General features: G+C 40.2%; 1 protein-coding gene across 2 annotated transcripts in view; it reads left to right on the top strand.

Annotated features, from left to right (window-relative positions):
- The window catches only part of LOC121943798 (uncharacterized), a 63,414-nt gene that overhangs the window by 12,582 nt on the left and 24,661 nt on the right, over window positions 1-26,171 (top strand). For both annotated transcript variants that reach the window (XM_042487412.2, XM_042487411.2), the window contains exon 3: window positions 21,656-21,713. In XM_042487412.2, coding sequence (XP_042343346.2) covers window positions 21,656-21,713 — 58 coding nt within the window. The remainder of the gene's footprint in view (window positions 1-21,655; window positions 21,714-26,171) is intronic.

The following is a 26,171-nucleotide window of genomic DNA, read 5'->3' as shown; positions in this document are numbered from 1 at the left end:
TTCATTTTGTGTTGTAATAATGTTTCTTATATTGCACAAAACCCAGGTGAAGCTCCAGCTTGACACACACACACTCCTAATGTATCCACGCTGACCTGAACACACACACAAGAATGTAGCACACAGTTGGCTTAGGTTTCTTCTTCTTGATTAGTATCAGCCCATTTACCTGTGAGACTCTCTGTCCCAGAGCCAATTATCCTCCCTTATCTGTGTACAGTTTGCTTTTGTGTGCGCTCCTGTGTGTGTGCTGTGTGTGTATGTGTCACACTTTTTCTCCTGTGCGTTGGGGAGGTGTGTGATTGGCAGGTGTAAGAGTGTGAGAAAGTTCTCCGTCAGAAAGCCTACCTGGATCAGTTTCAGGGCTGGGCTGCAGGGAGAGAGAGACAGAGAAAGAGAGAGAGCTGGGACACACAGTGGCCGCGTCGGTGCATTTTGGGCTGAAAGACTCGCTTTATCTGGCCATCTCTGGGAGGTGGAGGGTGGAGGAGGAGAAGGGTGAAGGGAGGGAGAGAGGGAGAGTGATCCCCCTGCCCCAGGTGAGGGGATGAACAGGTGAGCGGAGTCATTATGAGGAAAGGTGAGCTCTCTCTGTCCCCTGCCCTCCCTTGCTTGTTCATTCTCTCGCTAATCTCTTCAGGGAAGTTGTGTGTGTGTGTGTGTGTGTGTGTGTGTGCCTGTGTTTGCTTATGAATGTGAGCAAAGTTGTAATTCGTTCTGTTGTGTTTGTTTTGCGTATAATGTTATCAAGATTGCGGGGGGGAGTTTCATCCCTGTAAGTCTGCTCTGTGATTGCTTTGGGTAACGCTCTGGCCCTGTGCAGATGTCTCACTTTTTCCAGACATGTTGTGTAAACCAACATCTCAGTTTCTGTAACAATTGAGTCTCATGTATAGTGTTGATCCGATAAATCACCAAACATAGATCCAGTACGGTGGAAAGAGATTTTTTGGGGAGTAAATCCCTACAGTGATATATACGGACAGATGATAGCATGAATATGTGCGTGTAATGGCCTAGACACACCAAACCAGCATCAAAGACCTGGTGACGACGAAGGCTGACTGTTGCGTCGCCTCACGTCACCAGTCTCTTGGCCAAAGACTACGGTCGGCAGCCAACTAGCATGTACATTCTGTGTCTGTGTGAGAGGAGATAACTCTCTATACCAGCAGGTGGTGGGAGTCAATTCGTCTTTCAAAAATAGAAAGTGGAAGACCAACAGGATGGATTAAAGATGCTAGTTACACTGTTAGCACATTAACAACACATCAGTGTCTGTGTAGAAGCGGTCTCCGCCGTATCCACTTTTCCAATGGCGAGCGGCGTCACTGAATGTGACAGCTGTCACTTTTGTCATCATATCCCCTTTTTATCATATCAAAAGAATAATTATATCCAAACCTATCAGCAAGAAAGGAACACTTGAACAAACATCAGGGTAAAAAGAATGACCTAAAAAATGTATTTGACGTTGACTTTGATGTTTTAGTTTGGCCTGTGTCCCAGCTGCTAACATGGAGGGAGTGGGGTTTATGACCTATACTCCAGCCAGCCACTGCGGCGATCCAGATGTTTGGGCTTCATTTTTGGGTGAACCATCTGAAAAAAAATAATGTCCAAGTTAAATCTTACACACTGAGTCTGATGCGGTTTATTGTACCAATTTGTTGGGAAAATTCATACTATGAGACAAAATGAAATGACACATTTCCCCCATTGCTTCTCTCCACTGGAGTTTTCTTCCTCTCTGTCACCAATTTGTCTTACATTTGGCACCGTGGCTACCTGAAGGGACTGAGCTGTCCTCTCTCTGTCTCCACACTGTCATCTCTTTGCCTGCGTGCGGTCCTCGCCCTCCTCCTCATCATTATCCACCTAAATATCTGACCTGTTAAGAGTGAGCTATTTGAGTTATAAAAGGATACTGTGCGCTCCTCTCCTCTGTCTTTTTGTGGATATGTTCCGCAGAAACTTTTTCCTCGCTGCTTCTTGGTCAAATAACTCTGTAAAGGCTTTTGACAGATACGAAAAATGTAGAAAATTGAACCTGTTCCGAAAACTTTAACGACGTATGAAAGTTGGCGACAATGTTGGACAAAAAAAGGGACCTTTATGTCGACCATCTTTATTTATGGTCTATGTGTTCAACATGCCTCAAAAATGTCATCAAAAATATACGAGGTGTGTATTTTTATCAGCTTCTGGAAAAAATGCATCGCATTGTGTCTGCTGAAATTGCAATAACTGTTCAGAGTGGCCACAATCAACTTTGGCAGCTACCTAGTGGGGATTTTTTTAGTTGAGCTTTGGTGATGTTGGTGGGTGAATTTTTTAACTTTTGACAGAGCCAGGTTAACTGTTGCCAGCTGCCTCCAGTCTTTATTCTCAGCTCGCTTCACCACTTGGCAGCTCTGACTCAGCATTAATCGCACAGCGATAAGGGAAGCATAAATCGTTTCATGGATGAATTTAACAGAAATGTCACAATACTTAAAATACTGAAAAAGTGCCTGTCTATTAATTCATATGAATAGCAGAGGTTGCATTGCCATGTCTCTGCTGTTTTCCTTGACCAGATTTTACTTTGCCTCCTGGTCATCAGCAATCTTGCAGATAGTCTGAGGGCCGTGGCTTCATTTTGACCCCAGCGTTGGAATCACAGACTCTCAGCAGTCTGGGATGTTCTAGCTGCGGCGCCTCCGCTGAGACGACAAAAGTTCAAAGACTTCATAAATTCGAGGTCATTTCTTAAAGCTGTCTCTCTGTTGGTGGTTTCACCGTGAATCTGTTTGGATGATCAGGGGAAACAGAGTGAACTGCCAAGAGAGAGTTTGATCCTGATGAATGTGTTTATCCGACGGAGGTGGGAACAAGTCAGTGAATGAATCAGGGGGATGAATGAAAAGCTAAAGAGCAGGTGAGCTGGCAGGTAAGCAGTGCAAAACTAATGACCAGGTGATGCTTTTTCATTGGTAGATTTGGGATAAGAACGCTGCTCAGCAGACATTGTGGGAACTTAATCTGATGTTTCCTGACCTTTTGACACTCAGAAGTATTTAATCAGAATCTGGTTAAGGTCTGCTCTTTTGTTGAAACGACCTGTGACAAATGACAGTATGACAGGTGTTATAGAAATACTGTTAACGAGAAGAGGACGCAGTGAAGTCCCCTCCGTTTATAATCCTCGTGTCAAGTGCTGAAGCTCATTCATGGTCAGGTTCAATGCCGGAGGCCATGGCTTTCTGTTCCTGGGAAACACTCACATTACGTTGTCTCTTGTCATTCATGTTAAGTGTATCTTATGTGTTTGCATAGATATGATTCTAATATATGCATTATTATCACAAATTTAACTGAATGCATATTCATGCAGCACATTCAAAGCAGAAAGAAAAGAAATACATATTCTTATTTCTAAAATGTGCAATGTACCATTGTGGGTTTTTTTTTAAAAAAATTTAGTGTAATGTTTAATTATTCTGCTGGAAAGATTGTCTTTTTTTACATTACTCAGCTGTCTATGGAGTAAAAACACAAAAATATTTCTGAAGATGGTGTTACATGACCAGAGAAAACAGAGAAAAAGGGCATTTTAGCTCAAGAGTTAGAAAACCTCCAGAATGCACTGCGCTGCACCGGACCAATAAGTACTCCCACTGGTGGATGATCTAATGCAAGTTTCACTGTTTTGACACAGAGAACAATATTGTGGCCAGCTGTTAACAAACAGTTTGGTATTATAGTTAAACGAAAAATCTACAACGTGTTTCTGAAAACGTTTTAGGCAAGAAATAGGGATGCTGGACGCTGGTTAGATGGAGGGAAGTTTGCTGTAGGTCATTTACCAATAATATCTTATTGTTTTGATACAAAGCTGGTAGAAAATATCAAAGTAGCCCTTTAAGACACATATAATATACAGTAACTACAGTTACTATTAACTCCTCTACTTCAGTGCTCTGTTCCTTTGCTTAGAAAAAGGCACTAATAACAAAATGTGAAAGTGTTCTTTAATGACAAAAATAGTCCAGCATAAACATTTTCACTTGAAGCTACTCTAATATTTTTTATTATTCAGTCCTGCCAAGATTTTGCAGTTTGTGTCTGTGATTGTTGTAGCCTGTAATAGCTGATTTCATGGTAGCTTTTCTAAAAAACTGGAATGCATGTTGTAATTTAAGCCGTTTTAAAATGCTGTACAATGTAATTAGAATCTATTTGTGATGATTTGAGGGAAAGCTGGAGTTCCGACCCCCAGCAGCATCACCAGCAGGTGATGGAGAGCCAAGTGGGACAGCTTGACAGCTGTTATGACACTTAAAACTTAAAGTTTCAACAGTTACTCAATCTAATATTCGTTGTCAAATTTGCGCTTAAGTTGCGATGTTTAGACAACCCTGCAAGGTCGCACAGGACTGGCTGAATTTATGTCAACTGTTGCAATTGCAAGTTTGTGAAAACCTGAAGGGAATGGTTATTGTAAAAAAATACTATTGTCATAAACTCAGTGTATTATGAGAGAGGTGTTGCTCGTTGTGAGAATTATCACCTGACTGCATTTCCCCTCAGCTCAGCTCAGAAGTAACTATTCAATAATACGAGTAAAAAGTACAATATCTTCCTTATGCAATGTAGAGGAGGTATATAATAGCATAAAGTGGAAATTCTCAAAAGTGCAGGCACCTCAAAATACTTGAGTAGATGTACTTTTCCACTACTGGCAGCTATTTCTTTGCATGTCTCTCTCTCTCTCCCCATGTTTTCTGTCTCTAATGCTAACAATTGCATTCCATGATATTTGACTCAACAAATACTGTATTCATTAGCTTTTATTGGTATTACTTAACTGTTTTACCAAAGAAATACAATATAGTAATAGATAAGTGTAGATAATTGTTCACAGTGAGGTCTGTTGAATATCCTGAGTTATCAGGACATTGTGTCTGAAAAGACACATTGTTATTGAGGTTATTCAAGTGTTATTTGTCGATGCTTTTAGCACCACAAATAACATTCCTCTTATTTGTATTGTGTCGGAGTGGCGGCAGACTGGTAACAGGCAGATAACTGAAAACCTCATATGAGATTGAAACGGAACAGTGCATGGCTCGACACCAGGAGGAGTGAATGAGAAATTGTGGAGAGGGGGTGTAATGTGGTTGAAGCGATCTACACTTGCATTTAGGTGAACTAATCACTTCCTCCTCTGCAAAATACTCTTCAGGCGGCTCTTTGTCAGAGTGCCCTGAGTTCACTATGCAAAGTGTGGCTGTCATGCAAATATGTTCAGGTGTAGCTGCTTTGAGTCTTGACAAGCAGGGTGTGGGGTACACATATCCCAAAATGTTTTAATGATGCTGGATCAAAAACGTTGGCAAGAATCCGACAGGAAAAAAGCTCTTTATGAATGTGTGGAAAAGCTAAAGTGAACTCATTAAAACTTAACAGTGGTGTACTCAGATCCTTCATTGAAGTAGAAGTACCAACACAAAGTACAGAAATACTGTCAGCATGATATACTTAAAGATGAACCCTATAATGTATGTATTATAATACATTATGAGATTTTTGTTAGTGATGCATCGGTGCATACTCTGAGTTAGTATTTTGCTTCTGTAGGCGGTTTAGGTGGAGCAATTTTTAATGACTTTACATGGTTCAGTGGTTCAGTCGAAAGTGTCAAAAGATAAGTCTGATGGGATGTGAGATGATTAAGTTATGTGACATTAATTTTTATATATATATTTTTACTTACTTTAATCTTTGCTGCTTTTATGAAAAAAATATTTTTTTTTTCTTAATTAGGCCCCAAACAGTTATTTGAATTAAATTATCTGAGATGTTTAGAGGGGAATTGTCTCTTAGGTGGAACTGCAAAAAGCTCATTAACATCTGAAATATGACAAAGGAACCCAAGTAAACACACTCAGGTCTAATGTGTGAGTAAGTGAGCATTAGACGTGCAATTAGGTGGATTTTTTTTTTATTTTTTAAAAGAGCCAGACGTGTTATATCCCCCTGTTCCCAACCTTTATGCCAAACTTAAACCCTTTTTGCACAGAGATGGAGCCTCAGGGTCACTATGAAGTCCCTTAATGAAGCTGCCTTTTCCAGCGTCCTTGAAGCAAAAGATGTGTGGTGGGTGTGATGTGTAACACAGCAGTGTTGGCCTCTGGTGTGATATATAATGCACACATCAGCAGACATCTAAACAATAAAAATGGCATAACATGGCAATAACAATCATTTACTGTCCCTGTTATACAGCAGCCGACCTCATCCTGGGCTCGGATGGTAAAGAATTCAATGTTTTCCCAATTTTTCAGTCACTGTTCTTCTGTGAGTGAGCTGCTAAGTGCTGCTAGCCAGGTTTTAAATCTCCCAGTGGTGGGTCACACACATAAAGCCCAGTTCAAACCAAAGATTTGCGACAAATGAAAACATGCAACTACAGAGTAACAGAGGCTGCTGTCAGAGAGTGCCACGGCAAGTAAACACGTGCCAAACAGTTGCAGGGGGTGTGTGGCAGCCATCATGCATACGCGTAGTGAACAGCAAGTATATCTTTGGACTAACTCTCTGCAAGAAAGCAAATAAGTGTAGTTTCCAAAATGTGAAACTTTTACTTAATATCTCCAGGGAAATTAAGTGAATTTGAGTATAAATTAGCATGAAATGGAAATTCTTAAGTACCTCTGATCTGCACTTAAAGGAGAAAGATTGTTAGTATTTGGAGTTCAGCATGTTAACATGTGCCATTTTTACTGTCTCTCTTGCTCCCACTTACATTAGAATGGCTGACTGCACCTTTAAATACAGTACCTGAGTAAATGCATTTAGTAACTTGCCATCACTGAAACAGAGGAAACTCTCTACTCCATCTTATATGCTAGGACACACACACACACACACACACACACACACACACCCTCTCACACACACATGTGGTTGTGCATTCCTGCTGTGTGGGAGCCGAACAGGGGGAAGTCAGTGAAGGGAAACGAACAGAGAGGAGAATAGTTGGAGCTTTCTTTCTCTCCCGAGTCTCTCTTTCACTCTTTCTCCTGCTGTCGTTTGAGCTTCTCTTCTCCTTTGTCCCCTAATTGACTCTCCTACGTACCCTTGCATACCTGTGTGTATGCTGATACTGTTGTGCACATCATTTGCACACACAAATCTGCAGCCTTGTACGTAGACACACACGTTTTTCTCTCACCCAAACACAGACTACAATTTCATCAGGCAACACACACACAAAACACAAAGAAGGTTAATTCCATCGGGATGTGGAGCTTGTGTTTTTTAGAGATAAGTTAATAACTCGGGGGTAAACGTCTCAAGGGAAGCGTGTTTTAATGATTTCATTTGTGTGCAAATTGGATTGAGGGTAGGAGACTCTTTATTAGGAGAGAAAAGAGGCAAAGAAACCTTGATTTACATGATCGCAGTAAAATTGCAGTCCCCGGATGTCATTGTTTGTCATTGAATGCAGATCACAGGTGAACAATCATTTATACGCAGGTGTAATCGTGGCAAACAGTTCACTTTCCTTGCTATCGATCTCTTTCTTGTCTTGTCATATCTCTTCTTCCTTTAACATGCTCTCTCTCACTGCAAACCTTTTATTCCCAGTGTCACTGCCCTCCAGTGATGTTTAGCCACATCACGTCCCGGTGGATTACACAGAGCTGGCAGAGATACAGTAAAGCTGTCAGAAATCCTCCCTCTTCTCTCTGTGGCTTCTTGTGTTGCCTGATGCTTGACAGGAGCAACCCCAAACAATTTTTTTTAGCCGTCAAAATTGTGAAACATACTCTGACCAGAGCCTTCAATAATAATCCCAGCCTTGTCCCACGATGCATTTCCAGATCCAGTTTGTCATTCCCGTCCACTAAGATACACATTGTCCTTATTTACTGTATACTTAACTTACGTCAGTGTGTCTCATTATCACATTTTAATCCTGTGCTCTCATTTCCGTCTGTCTGATGGGTTTATTGTTTATGATTCCCATTGTACTCCACTCCTCACAGTGAAAAGCTTCAATCCTTTATATAGTGCTAACTTTATGTTAATTAGCCAACTGTCCGTCCGTCTGTCTGTCTTGATCTAAACAAGGTGATGCATGCGTGCACATACCTTTCATTCCATTTTTGTTCTTCAATATTTCCCCCACTATCTTTCTCCCACAGCAATTTAAGACCATCAGTAGGAGTTTTGTTTGGTGGCCGACAAGAGCAAATGCACTATGACGGACCAAAACATTTCATCAGCAAGTGAAACACACTGCAGCTTTAGAAATGATGCCAACTGAAAAATACGTACAAAATCCAAAACAAATGCAACAGAAATGTTGCCCCCCGCCCCCAGCAAACATGTTGCAAATAAAGAAATGAAGCAAAAAAACCCAACAACATACAGACAAATGAAAACAAATGCAACACAACTTCCTCACAACTTCCAGGCCTCTAAAGCTACATAAATTCCCTTTTATAATATAGTAAAACACTAAGACCAGATGTGAAAAAAGAATATGTACCTCTTCAGGGCATGATCACATACATGAGTGAATGCATTTGTTATTGGTACAATATGCATTTTATTATATTTCATGTCCGTCTCTGACTCACTGCCAGCAGCATCTCTAATGTGTGGCAGTTGTATTTTCATGGCCAGTATCATACAATTTCAGCAACGATCCATGTTTCCTCCACACACACACGTCTTTGCTATTGAGTGAGGCTGCACCAGTCAATGTTCACCAACATTCAGCTCCACATGATGGAAAAATGCAAATTTGCTCTGCCATTAGAAGCAAGTGTTGTCTATTGATTGAAATTGAGCGGGACGCGAATATTTGCCACTGTTAATTTTGCTCATGTATGACTGTACCCTCACGACACTTATCTTCCCGCTTCAAAATCGAACACTCTCTCATCTGGTCGTCTCTCTTTTGGGACAAAAATCAAGCTGTTCCTCCTGAAAGGACTGGAGAACTTCGGGGTTGCAGCGTTTTTTTGTGGCATTTATTTTTGGTGTTTGTGCATTTTTGACTTGGCATTGTTTCTGTATTTACAGCATGTTTGTTGTTCATGTACTTGTTTTGGCTTTCTACTGCATATTTTTTCATTTGTGGCATGTTGCTGTTGTTGTATTTTTGTTGGATATCCATATGTGTTTTTGAATTGGCATTATTTCTGAAGCTGCAGCATTATAATTTTGTCTCAGACAGTCAAAAGTAATCACATGCATGCACGATTCCTGCCTTGACCCGCCAGTAACTTTCCCTAATTTTTCCATTGAAGTGGGCGATTTGTTTATCAAGACACACACACACACACGCTCCCAGACTTCACTCTGAAAGGCAGTCGTGGTTGTGAAGCGTCCAGACGAGGTAATTTCCTGTGGAAGTCGGAGAGGAGAGGGGGTCGGAGGGGATGAGGGCAGTCAGTCTGGGTTGCGATGGGTGATTAGAGGGTGGGGTGGAAGTTTGTAGAAAGAGTTGAGATTAATGAGCAAAAGGGTAAAGTTGATGTAAGCGCTGTGGACGAGAGTAAAGAAGAAGGAAGTGAGTGTTGGGTGGTTAGCGGATGATCTCAGTGTGCGGCACAGGTGTTTCGGGTGGGGGTGTGGATACTGGCAGGGAGGTTTGTGTGTCATAGCAGCTTACTCACCCTACTGAGAGAGTCATAAGCTGCAGGAGGTAAAGGAGGGGAGCGATGAAGGGGAGGACAGGCTGGAGATGGGGCAGGGCGAGTTGGAGGATGAGTGCACGTCATGTCAAGAGGCCTCTGTTGTTCCACAACATTTGAAGCAACCGCATAGTTCATTTTAAGTCAATTAACTCTGCAGGAATGTGACTGTCGGACAAACAGAGAGGGAGCAGGGATGCAGAGAGGGACAGACAACGTTGGATATTAACTTAGTACATTTAACAATTTTGTGGGGCTTTACAAAAGTATTTCCATTACATACGATTTCAGAGGGAAATATTGCACTTTATACAGCATTACATCTATCAGTCCTTCCAGGATTTGGGATTTCTGCTGTCTGAAATGCCTGATTTCATGGCAGGTTTTCTGAAAAAAAAAAAAAAGAAAAAAGAAAGTTGCGATGCATGTTATGATGTTTTTAGACATTTTTTTTCCCCCAGTGAAATTGTGGGAGCCAGTGAAATTGGCAATAATAGTTGTGATATTTTTTGTATAATTAATTGAAGTCAGAATTAAACCAAACTGTTCTGAGTTTGTGATTTATACGACACTAGCATTGCCACTAACCATGCGTATTTAACTGAGCTCACCTTGGTTCTCTCAGCACGTGTATGAATGAAACAGACTGTCATTGAGATATCTTGTCTGTTGTCAACACATTTCAGTCAGTATCTGTCAGCATCTGTATAACCAACATACTTATACATTTGATACTTTAAGTGTATTTTGATGATAATACATCCGTAATTTACTTACCCAGGATTTTGAATACAGGACTTGTAATGGAAGATTTTTACCTTGTACTCCTAAGTAAGAAATCTGAGTCCTTCTTCCACCATTGGGTGAACAAAGTTTGAAAGAAGATGGAGAGATGCTGCTGCTGCTGCTGCTGCTGCTGATGATGATGATGATAATGACGATGATGTTCTTAGTGGTGGGTGGAGCTTCAGTTCCAGGTTACTTTATTTGTACCATTAGGTAGATTTTGTTTGCAGTATAAAGTGTAAGGCATCCATTAAACACAGTTTTCAGACACCACAGACAACATACGAGATAAAAAATGACAAGATAAAAGATAAAAAAATTAAAGTGCCCCAGTGCTAATCAAAATTTTAAATATTTAATAATAAAACCCACAGTGTGATGAGATGAGGAGAACATGGACATACATTCAAAACATTAAAAACAAGTTTAAAACACCAAACACTAGGATGCCAAACACTCACTGCCAGTCGCTGCGTGTGCATGTGCCCTGGAATATAAGAGAGTCAGGGTAAAGAGTGGCTGATAATAATGTCCAGAATGAAAGAAAAATAGAAAAGAGGACGAGACACGAGAACAGAGACATTTAATTATAGGGACAGGATCATGGGAGCAGGGTGGGGTGGACGGCTGCTCACCGGGGGTCTAATTCCACATCTTGTGCCATGTGTGTGTGTGTGTTTTCCCCTGCTGAGGGCAGGGATATGGTTGGTATTGGCTAATATCCACTGAGACTTTTGAAATTCACAAATTAGCCACCCTAACGTCACGTCTCTCTCTCGCTCTCCTGCACTCTGGGCACTCCCTGATCCAAAGAGATTGATTTCTGTTGTCTTTGTTATTTTAAGCCAAGAATGAATCAATAACACAATAATCATGTCTGACGTGAGGCTGCTTTAATTGTTGGTCTGTAGGGAGCCTCAGTGTCCAGATAACATTTTATTTTGTTCTTCAGGTGATTGGACAGAAATCTGAATTCTTTACAATCAGATATAAATGACATGAAACAATATGGTTCCATATACTTCTGTATTTACTGTATGAGCTTTGCCACTGGAATAGTAATGGCATTGTTACTGTGGTTACCTCCACTACTAATTTGGAGTGCAGGTGAGGTGTCTGCCGTCCAATCGGGCTCAGGCACAGCTGCTGCCATGACAACAAATGTTTGCATGTTTGTGTGTATGTGTCTATTGGAGTTGTGTTTTATTTGTGAATGTGCGAGTCTATAATTACTTGAGCTGTCTGATGCTCGGGGTGAGAGTTGGCAGGTGCACGAAAACAACAAATGTCCAGCTGCAGATTATGAATATTAGAAGTTGTGTGAAACATCGGCTATTAATTTTCTCCATCATCTGAGAACTCAGCTAAGGTTTAATTTTCAATTAGTCTGTGTGTGTGTACATGTCTGACTGCCCTGATGTTGTGTATGTACAGAAAGGCTTAAGTGCATTTGTTTAATTACTGTATGCAGGCTACACTTGATTATGTGAGACGAAAAAAGTGTCTCTGTGATTATATTATACAAATATGTTTTTGAAGGAACACTTTGCCCCAAAATCGAGAATACAGAAGAATTTTCTTCTTACCTTACCATTTTTTCTTCTCTTGAAAAACTCAACAGTAATGTCTCTTTCCAGAAATCATGACCTGGTTACTCAAGATAATCCACAGACCTTGTTGAGAGCAGTTTCATTTAGGGACTATTTTCTTTTTACCAAACTACACCTGTCGATCGTATCACCACGCAGAAGGAAACATACATCAACTGGCAGCACTGGTAGCACCACTGAGCTAGCTGACATTACAGCTCAGCTGAGGAGGATGCCATTAATGTTTACATCTCACGCTGTCATGAGCCTCTATGCACATTTCCTTCTGCACACTTAATTCAGTAGAAAGAAAATAGTCCCTACATGAAACTGTTCTCAAAAAGGCCTGTGGATTATCTTGCATAACCGGGTCAAGGTTTCTGGAGAGAAACATTACTGTTGAGTTTTACAAATGTAATTTTGGGGCTTTGAGCATATCTAGTTCCATTATAATCCAGAGAAGGTGGTCATCTCTCTATCTGTGATATTTCCAGCAGTTTGCTACTCACACCAAAACAATCTAGATTGATAAATAGCACTGCAGGAAGGAAGAAAGATATGTATTTTTGATTTGAACTGTCCCTTTAAGTTTCTTTTGCAAATCAATAGCTAATCAAAAAAATAACACAAGTTGGTGAAATAACGGTAGACCGTATTTGTACCAAATCATAAAGTTCTTTTCAAGAAACAGGAAAAAGCCATAAAATAAAGTGTCACCGGTCAGTTTCGAGGCTCTAAAGCTGGCAGCTATTGTTAAATGATTAAAGTACTAAATCCTGTTGTCTAAAATGATAAATGACACATTTTGTCTGCTACAGTCTCCATTGTGGTAAGTGGGCTAATGTTTTCAGGGCTGAATGAAAGCATTGTATATGGAAAAATAAAGATTAGCAATCTACCCGGGTAATATTGGATGCCTGTGTCTGTGTGTGTCTGAATTGCGTGTGTGTGTAAGTGTGTGTATGCATTAGTGTGTGAGCTCTGAGGGGAAATTCCTCTCTCAGGGCTGGGAGTTCTTCCTGTCGTAGAGCTGTGTTTGTACAGCCTGGCTTTGTCGGGATATCCTACCCTGCCCATGTCTGAGAGAGGAGAGAGGGAGAGATGGAGGGAGGGATGGCAAGCGGGGAGAGAGGGGCACCAGGGGGCGGGGGGGGTCAGGCTGAGAAACTAAAGCAGTAACAGGGGCAGTGGTAGGAGTTTGGAGGTTGATTTTCTTCATTAAATAGAATTAGACATGCCATCACAAATGTCTCTCCAGAGGTTTGAATGAGTAATCCTGAGCTTTACTGCTGATGTGAGGCTGCAGGTGAAGGGCCAGAGCCAGACGACCAGACAGCCTGAGGGGAGGGAAGAAACGAGTTATCATCAGGACTCAGTCTTGTGTTTTGATGTTTGATGTCTTGTATTTTTTGGAGGAAACCCCAGCTCCCTCCGGCCGTGCCAGGCTCAGACCATCTGCACATGTCATGACTGGAAACAATCAGTGACTGAAAATTAGTTGTTTCTGTACAGGAGCTTCTGAGTGGAAACAGTTTGGATAGAGAGAAAATCAAATATCCACATGTACACTCAAAAATATACTGTTACGTTTGGCTACAGTGATGGTCCAAGGACAGAGGGATGATGTAAACCCCTCTGAGGCTAATTATGACTTGCAGTATTGACTTTATAGATCTAACTAAAATTAAAATTACTATTTGTTCATCCCTTTGGGGCATGCTTTGTGATCAGGCTACAATAAACTTTGATTAATCTGTAAAGCACTTTGGGTTGCTTTTGAGTATGAAAGGTGCTCTATAAATAAATTTGCTTTGCTTTGATACAGATAACTAGGGTGGCTGGAGCACATTCTTCTTCATCTTTTCCTCAATGTTTTCTGATGTTTACATTTGGAAACATCAACCTGGCTCGATCGTGACTAGTTAGCTATAAGTCAGCAGAAGGAGAGTTTACAGACTTGTGAGTTAATGTCCTCATCCTGAGTGACTCGCAGCCATATGCCACCACCATCCAACGCCAACCACAAAAAGCACCACCAAGACTTGCATAATAGACATAAGGGTATACATTTTGCACAAATTTAGCGGCGCTGACAGAGAGGCGATTGGAAGAGTATTTGCATATGTCATTTTGTATTTTTGTAATTATGAGTGACAAAGGCAAAAATAGGACTAAGAATTCTCCTTTTTATTAAAGCATAAACAGCTAGAAAATGTGCAATAATCACATCAAATAAATCACAGCCATTCCCCATAAAAACACATCTGACCATAGGCCTATAAACAAACAAATAAATGAATGGACATTATGCCAGTGTCGAAAAATGTAAATCATTACTATTTCTCATTTGATGAGCTATTTGGGATTTCTGGAGTAATGTTTATATCATTAAAAAAAACAAACAAAACCTCCAAGCGTTTGATGGGGATTTGGATGTCAATTACCATGGCAACAGTAGAAGCTTCAAAGCAATTGGCATAGCGTTTAATATAACCAGCGTTGTAGTCAAGACCACAAAACGAGGCCGAGGCATGATCAAGACCAGACCAGTGTGAGTCCTACTCTACATGTCACACTTGCGATAAAATGTGGAACATGTAAACCACAGGTACTCCTCACACTGATCTGAAAAATGCACATTTCCATAAAAACACCCCCAGAAAACAAATAACAATTCTTCCTCATTCACCTCTTGTATTGAAACTGTATATATTTGTTATGTGCAAGTGTACCAAAAGAAATGTTTTAATAAACTCATTCAGAAGGCATTGCAGAGGTGAATTTTATGTGTAGGAATTTCCTTTGATTTCTATGAGCAAACAAATACAAGCAAAAAGTAATGACCTAAAATCAAACTGTCTGTATTACACCCTCTTTTTTGACCTGGCAATTTAGTGATATCTCCATAACTGTGGTCTTGACCAGTTTTTAAATAGCCCTGCTTGTTCGAGACCACGATAAGACCAAGTAAAATGGGGTGAAGTCCGAGAGTTCTTGAGACCAGTCTCAGACCAGGATGTGTCCGAAGTACAACACTACGTAGAATTAATTATAGGTTATTACATGTGTCTGATATTTTGTGTACAAACCCATGTTTGTTCTGATTAACAGTATGTTACAAAAACATAGTGAAATAGTGATATCTCACACAGTATTACATAAAACTACAAACATTTTTTAGAGATTGTGCAGCGTTTCAACAGGAAGTACACCAGACTATTTATTTATCCATTAAATCATTAAACAAGCTGCAGCTAAAATTGCTCCCCAGACTAAAATCCAATCTGCTATTTCCACTCTGTTCACTGAGTCAAACTGAGCTTGTATTAAATATTTTCCACAACAGACTTTTTAAATTGTCAAACACAAGTGTAACTAATTATTTAATTAATTATAAATTAACATTTAATGATAAAACAGAGCACATCAGCATTGGTATTAGTTCCACTGCCTGTGCTTTTCCTACTATGATGAGTCAAAACGTCTTCAGAGAAAATGATCTATAAATCATGTTCATTTGGGAACAATGAAGAAGCAAGAGTGCTCTGATGGTAGCAAGGCCGATTCAGGTTGGTAAGGGTAAAACGACATTTAATGCACAAAAAATAAAAAGGAGGGAAAAGATAAATGATGGTTATCCAGCAAGTGTCAGTCAGTCCAAAACATGTCTGTGAAAGATCAAGTCTGTCTCACTTTTATCCAGTAAAGCAAGAGAGCTTTATGTGTTGTGCAAAAATGTTATCAGCATTTGTCATTTGGAGAACTTCATCATCACTTATGACCCAATAGAAGTGTGTGGTAGGGGATTTTTATGCAGAGCTCTGTCCTCTGCCTGCATTTTCTCATTTTCTTCTTATTTTCTGTGTTCATGACATTTACAGACATGTAGCCCAGAGCGCTCAGGTGTGGTCGAGGCCTAATTAAAAAGCTAGTGATCAGGTGCCAAACTGTAAGCAGCAGACATCTAAGAGACACAGCAGAGAGATTAAATCTGGGGTTGGCTTTTACTTTTACTTTTGCTGGTGATCATATTTACAAACAGTAACCAACAATCCTGCAAATGTACTTTTAAGAAGTAGTATTATATGTTGCCAGACTGCCAGCTGAGGCAAAGGTAGGGGCAAAAAATTAAAAGGGCACCAGCATGCACAAAGTTTTCTCACATGTGGGCCAGCCTAAATGTCATTGCATCACGTTTTCTCATTTTTAAGGCAAATCTATCTGGGACTTCATCATCTTTTATCCACCAAAGTGGCATCCAAGGATATTAACTGTGTTTTTTCAAACAGTGTGTTGATAAAAATGCATTTGCTTTAAAATCCATTTTGAAGGTTTATTCCAGTTTTTGTGAGCATGTCAACCAAATCCAGAAGTGATCTGTTTTAGTGTTAGAAACATTAATGAGTGTTACATTTAGCATGCTCAAAGTACAGCTGACGGTGCTGGGTAAAGAAGCATGAACAAGTGTTTGTGACACTGTGTCATTTTTTTTTTTTTTTTGCCTCTGATTTGTGAGAGAATACATAATTGTATATTATTAATGTGTTTCTTATCACAGTTTTGAGGAGTATTGTCCTTTGCTGGGCCTCCATCTCTTTCAACACACACACCTTTCCCATTATGTCACTTCCCTGCTGTCATCACTTTGGCCATTATCTCCACACATGGCACAAAAAACACTGAGATGTTGTTTGAGGCAGATTGAGGTAAAAATATCACTTCATCATTGATAGTGATCTTATCACCTTCTTCTTTGAGATGTTTGATTTTCCCCTCTGTTCGCTTTGCCTTCTCCTGGCCTCTAATGGCCGCAGGTCTCTCTGACGTCACAGACTTTGTGATTGCAAAATAAATTGCTCTGGTGTCCGTGTAATTATGTGTGTTTTGGAGCGGTTGTCAGGAAGGTTTTATTGTGGGTGATTCTCTTAATCTTTTTACGCACATATTCCAAGTCTTATCAGTGGTTGTTGTTGTGATTTGAACTTGGTAACCATGGTTAGTTTGACCCCTCCTGGCTGCTGCACAGGACCCCCAACCTCGGCAGCAGGGCTTTCTGCAGATACACCCTTCCTGTATCAATGACAATATCATAACTTACCTGGCCGTGTGCTGGTGTGGGCCGAGAGGTGAGGTTGTGAGGGGGGGATAAAAGAGAACAAAAGAAAAGAAAAAGGCTTTGGACTTCCCACAGGTCTTAACCTGCTGTAACAGTTGGCAGAGGGCGCAGGCAGAATGAGGGAGAGGCGTGTGTACGCTGGATGGAAGGAAGGGTGAGGGAAGAGGGAGGGAGATTGGAAAGTTGATAAGGCTAAGAGGTCTGTGAGCAGGCCAATGGTGAGGTAATGCTGCGTGTGCAATTTGTAGTGGTGGACCGTTCATCACAAGTCTGACCACAAAAATAGCTTTAAGTCACGCTACAGTCTCAAGCAGCCTAAAATATTATATCAGACGCGCGACAAGTAAGACAACCGTCAAATATCCTGTACTTTTTTTAAGGCCCGAGTTCAAATAAAACCTGCAACCATTTGCTGCACGTCATTCTCGCTCTCTTTTCATACTGTCTGTCCAAATGAAGGGCCAAGAATTATAATCTTTAAAAAGAAAGAAGTAAGTTTACCCGTAGCTAGCTCCTAATGTCTGGTGAGTTGCATAGTGGGCAATGTACATGCCAGCCAGGTTTTGACAACAAAAAGGCGTAGAATAAAAAAGACAAAGTCTCTGCTGCTCTATCGATAATGATCCTCTTATTTTCTAACTGTCCACCGATGTTACAGTGCACTGCTAAATCTGTGGAGTATTCTTTTAAATCTTAAACCGGTGTATTGTTACCCTGTACAAAAATGGATGGATGGTAAGTGGACCTGCACTTGTATTGAGCTTTTCTAGTCAGCTAGTTCAGTCAGCCATTCATGTTCATTCAATACTGGTGGTACAATCATCAGGAGCAATTAGGGGTTCAGTATCTTCAGCGAACGACGCCTCAGCATGTTGACTGACGCAACCGGGGATGGAATTGCTATCCTTCCAGTTAGAGGACAACCTGCTCCACCTTTGAGCCACAACCTCCGACAAAAAGTGTCGTCCAGAGCCTCATTCCCAATGCACAAATAAACCTTACTAGCACTTTTAGCACAGCTTTTTAATGAATGGGGAATGTGTTCAATCGGCAATCACGGGTGTTAACTGCCGACGGCTCCCATCAGTATCAATGGAAACACAACACCCGATTGAACAAGCCAATTTCAGCTTCTTAACCGGCAAGATGCAATGACGCGCCATCACTAAATACTATCTGTTCTCCGGCCTGTCTGTGATGTTGAATGGACGCACCAAAAAAACCAACACACATACATACAGGCATGCTTATCTGCTGTGAAGCCGTGTACACAGCTTTGCTCTACTGGCTATGGGAGGGCAGTTTATAGCCTTTTTTTAGCGGGTTCACCATGTTTAAAAAAACCTGCGTGCATGCGCGAATATGGGTGGAAAAGAAGTATTAAACTTCAAGACTATAAAACAAAAAAAAACAGTTATTTTAATGAGACATCAGCAGCATTTCCCGCTGTGTTTGTGCCACCAAATCCAAGTGTTTAAAACCAAAAGATAATATTTTCCTTACAATTACCAATTAGATTTTGTGCCTAAATATAACCACACGTTACCCCAACATTGTTGAAATGTAAAAAAGGTATATATATATATGTGTGTGTGTGTGTGTGTGGTTTGAAACAGACAATGCCAAAATATTCTCCTAAATCCATCCTTAACAGCTACAATGGTGTATACTACTACACATTACAATCACATTGTTGCATTATTGTAATGACATAAATGTATACAGTAGGATCATTTTACTACAGAACAAGTACATTTACTACTACTACATAAGATCATTTTTCTTAAGCAAAAGATCTGAATACTTCATATCCCACTAATTCTGTATAGCTCTAATGTGATTATAATCGACTGCAGAATCTTGCAGTGTAAAGATGTGAATCATGAATACTAAGCATCACTTTAGGTGAGAGTTTTAAGCCGAAGCTTAATGACTCCAGCTGGTCCATCTGTGGGCTACCTGCTATCTGTTGGCTGTAATAAACCCAGCACATCTCATTAGCTCCGTGACTTCTAACTGTGTGTGTGGGTGTTCTTCCACTTCCCTGTCTAGTTATTTTTTCTTTTCTTATCACCTTCTCTTTTGTCTTTTGTCTCATCATCATCATTTTGTTTCACCTCCCTCTGACCTCTTAGTTCTCCAAAACATATCTGAAAATCTGACTGAAAACTCCAGGAGTCCAACAAATCGTTATTCACCACAGCTGCCACAGTTGCATTTCACCTCCACCTTTCTTTGTCCTTTTTTTTTTACATACATCCCACATAATTATCCTTTTCTCTCTCTGTACAGTCAGTCTGCTCACCTTCTCATCTCCTCTTCTATTGCAGCACAGATTTACTTGATGTACTTCCACTAGAAGCAAATCCCTGACTCAGTGTTTTCTCCACACCAATTTTCACTCCCTTAACATTTTGCACCTTCACTGCAACCCTTCATCTTCTCCTCTCCTCCTGGCATGTCGTCTCTTTTCCCCTCCAGCTAACAGTAACGCCGCTGCCGACCTCCTGCCCTCAACCTGCCTCCAAATCCCTCTCACACCTCCTGTGCCCATCACCTGCTTCCTACAGTATCTTTTTCCTCCCTCAGCCTCTTCTCCTCCCACTCATCCACCTCTGGCAGTATACATTCTCACAGCAAGGACGTGACTACACATCCATGTAGCCCTTTAGGGGAAACCTTACCCATAATGCACATGGTAGAGATATTTGCATGACAGGCGCTAGTGCGTTCCAGAGAAGGAGAAATGGATGGATGGAGAGAGAGAGTTGCAGGGGAAAGTGTTGGTCTGAATTATTCATTGCTGGTCTATATGATGAGCAAATGCATCAGAAAAGAGAAAGGCAGAAGAAAAAAACACATGTCCTCTGTTATCTCTCTAGAGTGTGATATCTCTGTAAGCTCAAAGTCATCAATTGAAGATGTCCAGCTTATGCCGGAGTCCTCTGCCTGTGTACTGCAGGATGACAGGCTTTATCTTTAGATAAGTTTATGAATTTTAATAAAATATCTAGACTGTAAATATTGCAACCTGCTCCATGCATCCACGATTAACGTGCATCCTGCAGCACAGAATAAAAAAGAGCACAATAAAGCATTACACCTGCTCCAAGAGTGTGTTCATTAAAATGAACAGAGTTTTTTGGATGTCCTCTCTCACAAAATTGATGTTTCTCTCTGCATGGCTGCAGGCTGAGGTTTTCTTGAATCAGCAGCTTGTTCAGGCACTGAATCCTTTCTGTTTTTTTTTTTCTCAAATGCTTGGGGCATCATTCGAAACACACACACATGCTTTCCACAGCAGTGGAATTAAACTAGGGACATTTACTCATGTACAGTTTTGACCAAAGGCCAGTGTGTTGGATTTAGGGGGATATATTGGCAGAAATGGAATATAATATAATAAGTTTGGTTTCTTTAGTTTATAATCACCTATAAAGGTTGTGTTTTCATTAACTTAGAATGAGTCATTCCTATCTACATAGGGGGCAGGTCTGTGGATGTATAAAGTAAACTGGATACAGAATTTGTGCCGAGGCCCTGTTTATTCCCACGAAAGAAAGCACCAGCTGGGGTCCTGAGCGGGTCCTCGTCCACGGAGCTTGCCATGTTGCACCACCATGTTTGCCATTTGCATTTTCACATTAGCCGTTCACAATGTGAAACTAATTTACTCAGTATTTTTATCAGTTTAAATCACCTTGTTGCTTTGTTTTAGAGAAGAGACCTCTGTGGATAATTTGACTCCTGTAAAACCCTCCTGAACAATGACCACTAAAGGTGCCAACATGCCACTAAATCCCCTTAAATTCTCTACAGCGTTAGCTTTACAACATTAAAATGCTGCCCAAACTTTAATGCATCAGTAGTATGATATTTTTTCTTGAACATTTTACTGCCCATCCTAATTAACATTTATGGAGGAATAAGTAGGACTTTTACTTGTAATGGAGTATTTTCATTCAGTGAGATTTTATTCCCTATTTTAGAAGATCTTAATACTTCTTCCTTCATTGATTTTCAACGCTCGATTCCAATCCGTCTATTGCATCATGTATGACGGACGTTGTTTGTTTTGTAAAAAAATTCAATTTGTTGCAGAGGTCATACGAATTTTTAAAATTTAAAAGAAAAAAACTCTGCCAACATCACACAGTAAACCTGCGTGTTGTAAACCAAGAACAGTTATGACAACCAAATGTCAGTATCACTACATTATATTCCATATCCATTTGTTGGAGCAATGACATTTATAATTCTACTTTACTATTGATACTTCACTTTGTCAAAAAAAAGTCTAATTTATGTACAGGTCAGAAACACAGCCCGTCTGTAGGATTAAGACTTCTCTTTGGCCTTCTTCAACATAAACAACAGAATTGGTTTTGTGTTATTAAATATGATATAAAACTCAAAAATAACCCTAACCCATATTAAATGGATGTCTTCTCTGTGTTTTCTATTTACAGAAGTCCTTCTCTTTGGTGTTGGAGGCTCTGGACTATGACAACGACACAACAGAATCAGGTAAAGTGTGTGTGTGTGTGTGTGTGTGTGTGTGTGTGTGTGTGTGTGTTGTACTGCAAGCTACTGACCATGTGATGTGTGTGTGTCTCATGTGCTGATGTGTTTTTATGTGTCTTCTCGTCAGACTGCTTGTTTAAAGGTTTGAAGGTCAATATGTGTAACAGCTTTATCAATCGTAAAACTTTAATGTCGTGCTTTTTCTAGATGATTACACTCACCTCCGCCACGCCAGATAAAATTACTGCCCTCCATGATTGATTTATCTAAAGGGCATCTAAGCTACATAGCTTTTGGCTTGACTTTTTGGGGTTAGTTTTTTCTTGCATTAATTATTACCTTTATATTAATATACCTTATTAATGTGTTATTACAAACTCAACTACAAGTATGTTGGGCTATCCTTTTCTTTCCTTTATTATGGAAAACATGTTAAATACAGCTAAGGTCAGCTCTGACTGCATTCCTGGTAAGATGCCAAAGTCAAAGTGCTTTTGGTTTATATGCCTCCGTACATACTGTACATCTGTCTCATTCTTGTGAATGCTACATTTTAGGAAGCCCTTGAGGACGTTTCTTAAAATTTTGTACAAACATCAATTTAGACTCAACAATAAACTAATTTGGTGGTCAAAGATCAAAGGTCAAAGTCACTGTGACCTCACAAAACACATGCACACAAGTTCAAATGCTAATTATGACAAAATTTCACACAAATGTCTAACAGGATAAAAAGATGAAGTGACATTTTATATCAAAAAAGGGTCAAAAGTCAGCTTCACTGTGACATCATAATTTTCCGCAAAAACACTTTACTCGCTATTATTCAACGTCATCATTATTATTCAACTCAGTAACAGAAGGGGAGACATTTGGTCTGATACTGAATTAGTGACTAATATTGGGTATTCACATTGAAACTGTTTTGATTTATGCTTAAAAATTAAAAATTCATTGATCTGTGCTGAAGATGTGTGTGAAGCATCCACGTTTCACTAAAACAATACTTTTAACGAATTCCTTCACTATGTGTACTGTATGAGTCTATAGAAACAAAAATATAAACTGCAACCTGACTGGTTGGTGGAGGCATTCAACCACGAGGCGATCATTTTAGTTTACCTCTGTTTTGTGTTGGTGTTCTTCAATTATACATTGCTATGACAAAATATTTTTTATATGTCAAAAAGTCTGGTCTCACTCTGGTCATAACTCAATTTTGACCAAATATAGTCACTGTGGTTTGGCTTTGTAGGGCTGTAATTTTCCGTGTATCTGTCTTTCCATTGTCTTTCTTAATTTCCACTGAGGCAACAATTCACAAGCACTTGTTTACAAGTGACTCAACATGGTGAAACAGTATGAAAATATCCTACAAGGTCTTTTATCCAGACCCTTTAATTTCCTGCTTGTCTCCTTGTTGTTTCTCCTCGTAATCAGGAAAAGCTCCATGACAGGGAATGTGAGCTGCATGCTATAAAAAGCATAACACACACACACACTCACACACACACACACACACACACACACACACACACACACACACACAGACAGATGTTCCTGTGCCTTCCTCATTCCTGTCATGCCACAGTCCTCTCTTTCATCCCACCGTCCTCTACCTCTCTCAGCCAGTGGACAGATCCCAGTTGTATCCAGAAGATGGCTAAGATAATGAAAAACCGGGAACTGTCTTCCTCCTTCTTAGTGTTCGACTCTCCCATCCCCTTCCATTTCTCCTTCCCTCTGCCCTCCAGCGCTGCCGCTCCCACATCTTGTTTGCATTACCTGTCATTTCTACCTGAGCTCCTGACAGCCTTTACATTGGGTCTAAAGCCATTCACTAGGCCGGCAGCTTAGCTCAGCCCAAACACTGTCGTCCTGTAGCAGTCTGAATGGACTTATCAGGCCCGCCTGCTAATCAGAAAGGATTACTGAGCACGACTTTTGAAACAGTCCTTGGAAACGGTGCAAAAATATGACGTCCTTTGAGCACAGATAGTACGACCTTCACTGAGTTTAGTTGGTGTTAATGTGCAGGGGAGTACCTTTATCTATTTAAGCATAAATCCAGTTTATTTCATGTTTTGGCAATCGTTTTATTGGTTATGATATTATGTTACTCACCAAAGTAATTACTAGATCTGGGACACAGACAAAAAAATTATCTAAACTCCTTTTTTGGTAATAATCCCTCATTGTATGGGAAAAATGCGTACACAAAGCGACAGTAACTGGGTCACCGTAAGCTGAACCAGGATGTCGGTTGATAAAATCATTTTCTCTTTCATAAAAGTTTGGCCAACCTGGGGCCCGTTCCACAAAACAACAGTGTGCCGGCACTGCTTAGTTTTGTTAAGTTTTTTGTATTTTCATGTATGATCAGTTGCCAGTTTATTAAGTTTGCCTTGCTAAAACTGATGCAGAGCTTTTCAATAAATCCTACCTAAATCCTACACAATTCTATGTCTCCAGCTGATCACTTTTGTTCAGATTTTGTTACTGCCCCACGCACAGTTATTATGCCTATACTTTTGCTAGCTGCTCTGTATCATGCTCGCTACTCAGCTCAGCATTAGTGCACTGTCACCAAAACAACCACCACGCCCTGCACTGATGACATAGTCCTTATCGGAGGTGCATCAGGATGGAGTTAGTATTTATAACTTCAAAACACATGTGGTCAAATGTGTCCCAGGCCTCCTCAGCAAGTGGTTTGAGTGATCAGATTGGAAATGTATCTCTGTGGCATTATTTAGCGCTATCCAGTGGTGATCAGATCATGCAAGAGACATGTTAATGCCAAGGCTAAACTGGATATAAAATATGTGAGAAAGTGGGAAGAACATGTTTTTATGTATATGTCATGTGGTGTGGAGCAGGTGCAACAGGGACACTAATAGATGTCTCTTTATTCATGGTTGGAGAAAGAAAAACACTAAACTAAAGATCACATAACAAAACCAAGGATCAAACAAAGACTGAACTGAAAACCAGGACTTAAATACAAACTAGTCTGACGAGGGGATTAATCTCAGGTGGAGAAAAGGGCGGAGGAGCTCAGGTGAGGGGAATAAATCAATAAATTAAATCCTTCAATGTATGCAGCAAGATGTTGGAGATCTTCCACCAGTCTGTGGTGGTGGGTGCCATCTATTGTGCTGTAGTCTGCTTGGGGAGTAGCATCAGTGCCAGGGACGCCAGCAGGTTCAACCAATTGATCTACAAAGCTGGATCTGTCATTGGCCACAACCTGGACTCATTCCAGTCTGTGACAAACAGGCGGTCACTGAACAAACTGCTGTCTATCACAGACAATTCATTGCATCCGCTTCCGCTTCACACTATTCAGACACAGCTGAGCTCGTTCTCCAACAGGCTTCTTCAGCTCCGCTGTCACAAAGAGCGCTTCAAAAAAATCATTCCTGCAAATTGCAATAAGACTCTTTAACATCTCCCCTCTGTGTGGCACGTGAACTCACCATCTGCACTGGACTCACTGATCATTGCTCTCTGTTCTGCACATTACTATTTTTGCACATCCGTCTTCACTTTTTGCACACTTGTTTGCACATTTTTTCTTTTTTATTGCTCTTTTTAACCTTTTTTTCTTTTTCTTTTTTGTTTGGTTTGTTTGTTCTCTATACATACTGTACATATCTTTGTTATTATTATTGTTATTTTATTTTAGTGCCTTCCTTTTTGCATTATTTTGCCTTTTTAATGAATATTTTATTCAGTTGCTCTCTTATTTGCTGCTGTAACAAAACGGTTTCCCTCACGGGATTAATAAAGTATTTCTATTCTATAAGGGGATTAGGCAGAAGAACAGGCAGGCAGCTCACTGGCTGGAGACATGTCAACATGCAAGCATAAGGAGAGAAGTTTATGTTGCAAATCGCTATTTGTGCATAGCAAATGTGGTGAAACTGACACCCTCAGATTACCCGAGTGCTTGTGTTTCTTGCGCCATCTAACTTCTATTTTGTAATGTCACCATGTGCCCAGATCACATAATTTAAAGTTACCATGTAAGTTTTCTTTTCTTTTGATCACCGGAACACATAGTATGTATTTTACTTGGTGATTTACGTTTCCTTCATCATAAAACACTTGCAGAGCTGATTTTTGGATGACCTTGTTACCTATATTGCTAGCAGCTCTTTTTGTCTTTACATATTATGGCTTATTGCTACATTTTCTTTACATTATTACCACCAACTATTGATAGGTGGATAGGCATGAGACCCCTGATACAACTATATACCATGCACAAGGAGAACAGCTCATATGATATCCTCCGAATCAGTGCCTCACGAATTATGTTACATCCTTAATGTACAGTTATGTACTTAAATTTAAGGTAATTTAGGTTTGTGCAGTAACAACTACTGTTAGGTTTTGGAAATTACACATGGCAAGAAAGTACCATAAAATAACGTGAAAGCGCACTCAAAGTTCACA

The sequence above is a fragment of the Plectropomus leopardus genome, chromosome 6 (genome assembly GCF_026936395.1).
Source record: "Plectropomus leopardus strain MGB_pleo_1.0 chromosome 6, ASM2693639v1, whole genome shotgun sequence".
NCBI lineage: Eukaryota > Metazoa > Chordata > Actinopteri > Perciformes > Serranidae > Plectropomus > Plectropomus leopardus.
The sequence above is the reverse complement of the archived record's forward strand: the minus strand, read 5'-3'. Positions and strand labels throughout refer to the sequence as shown.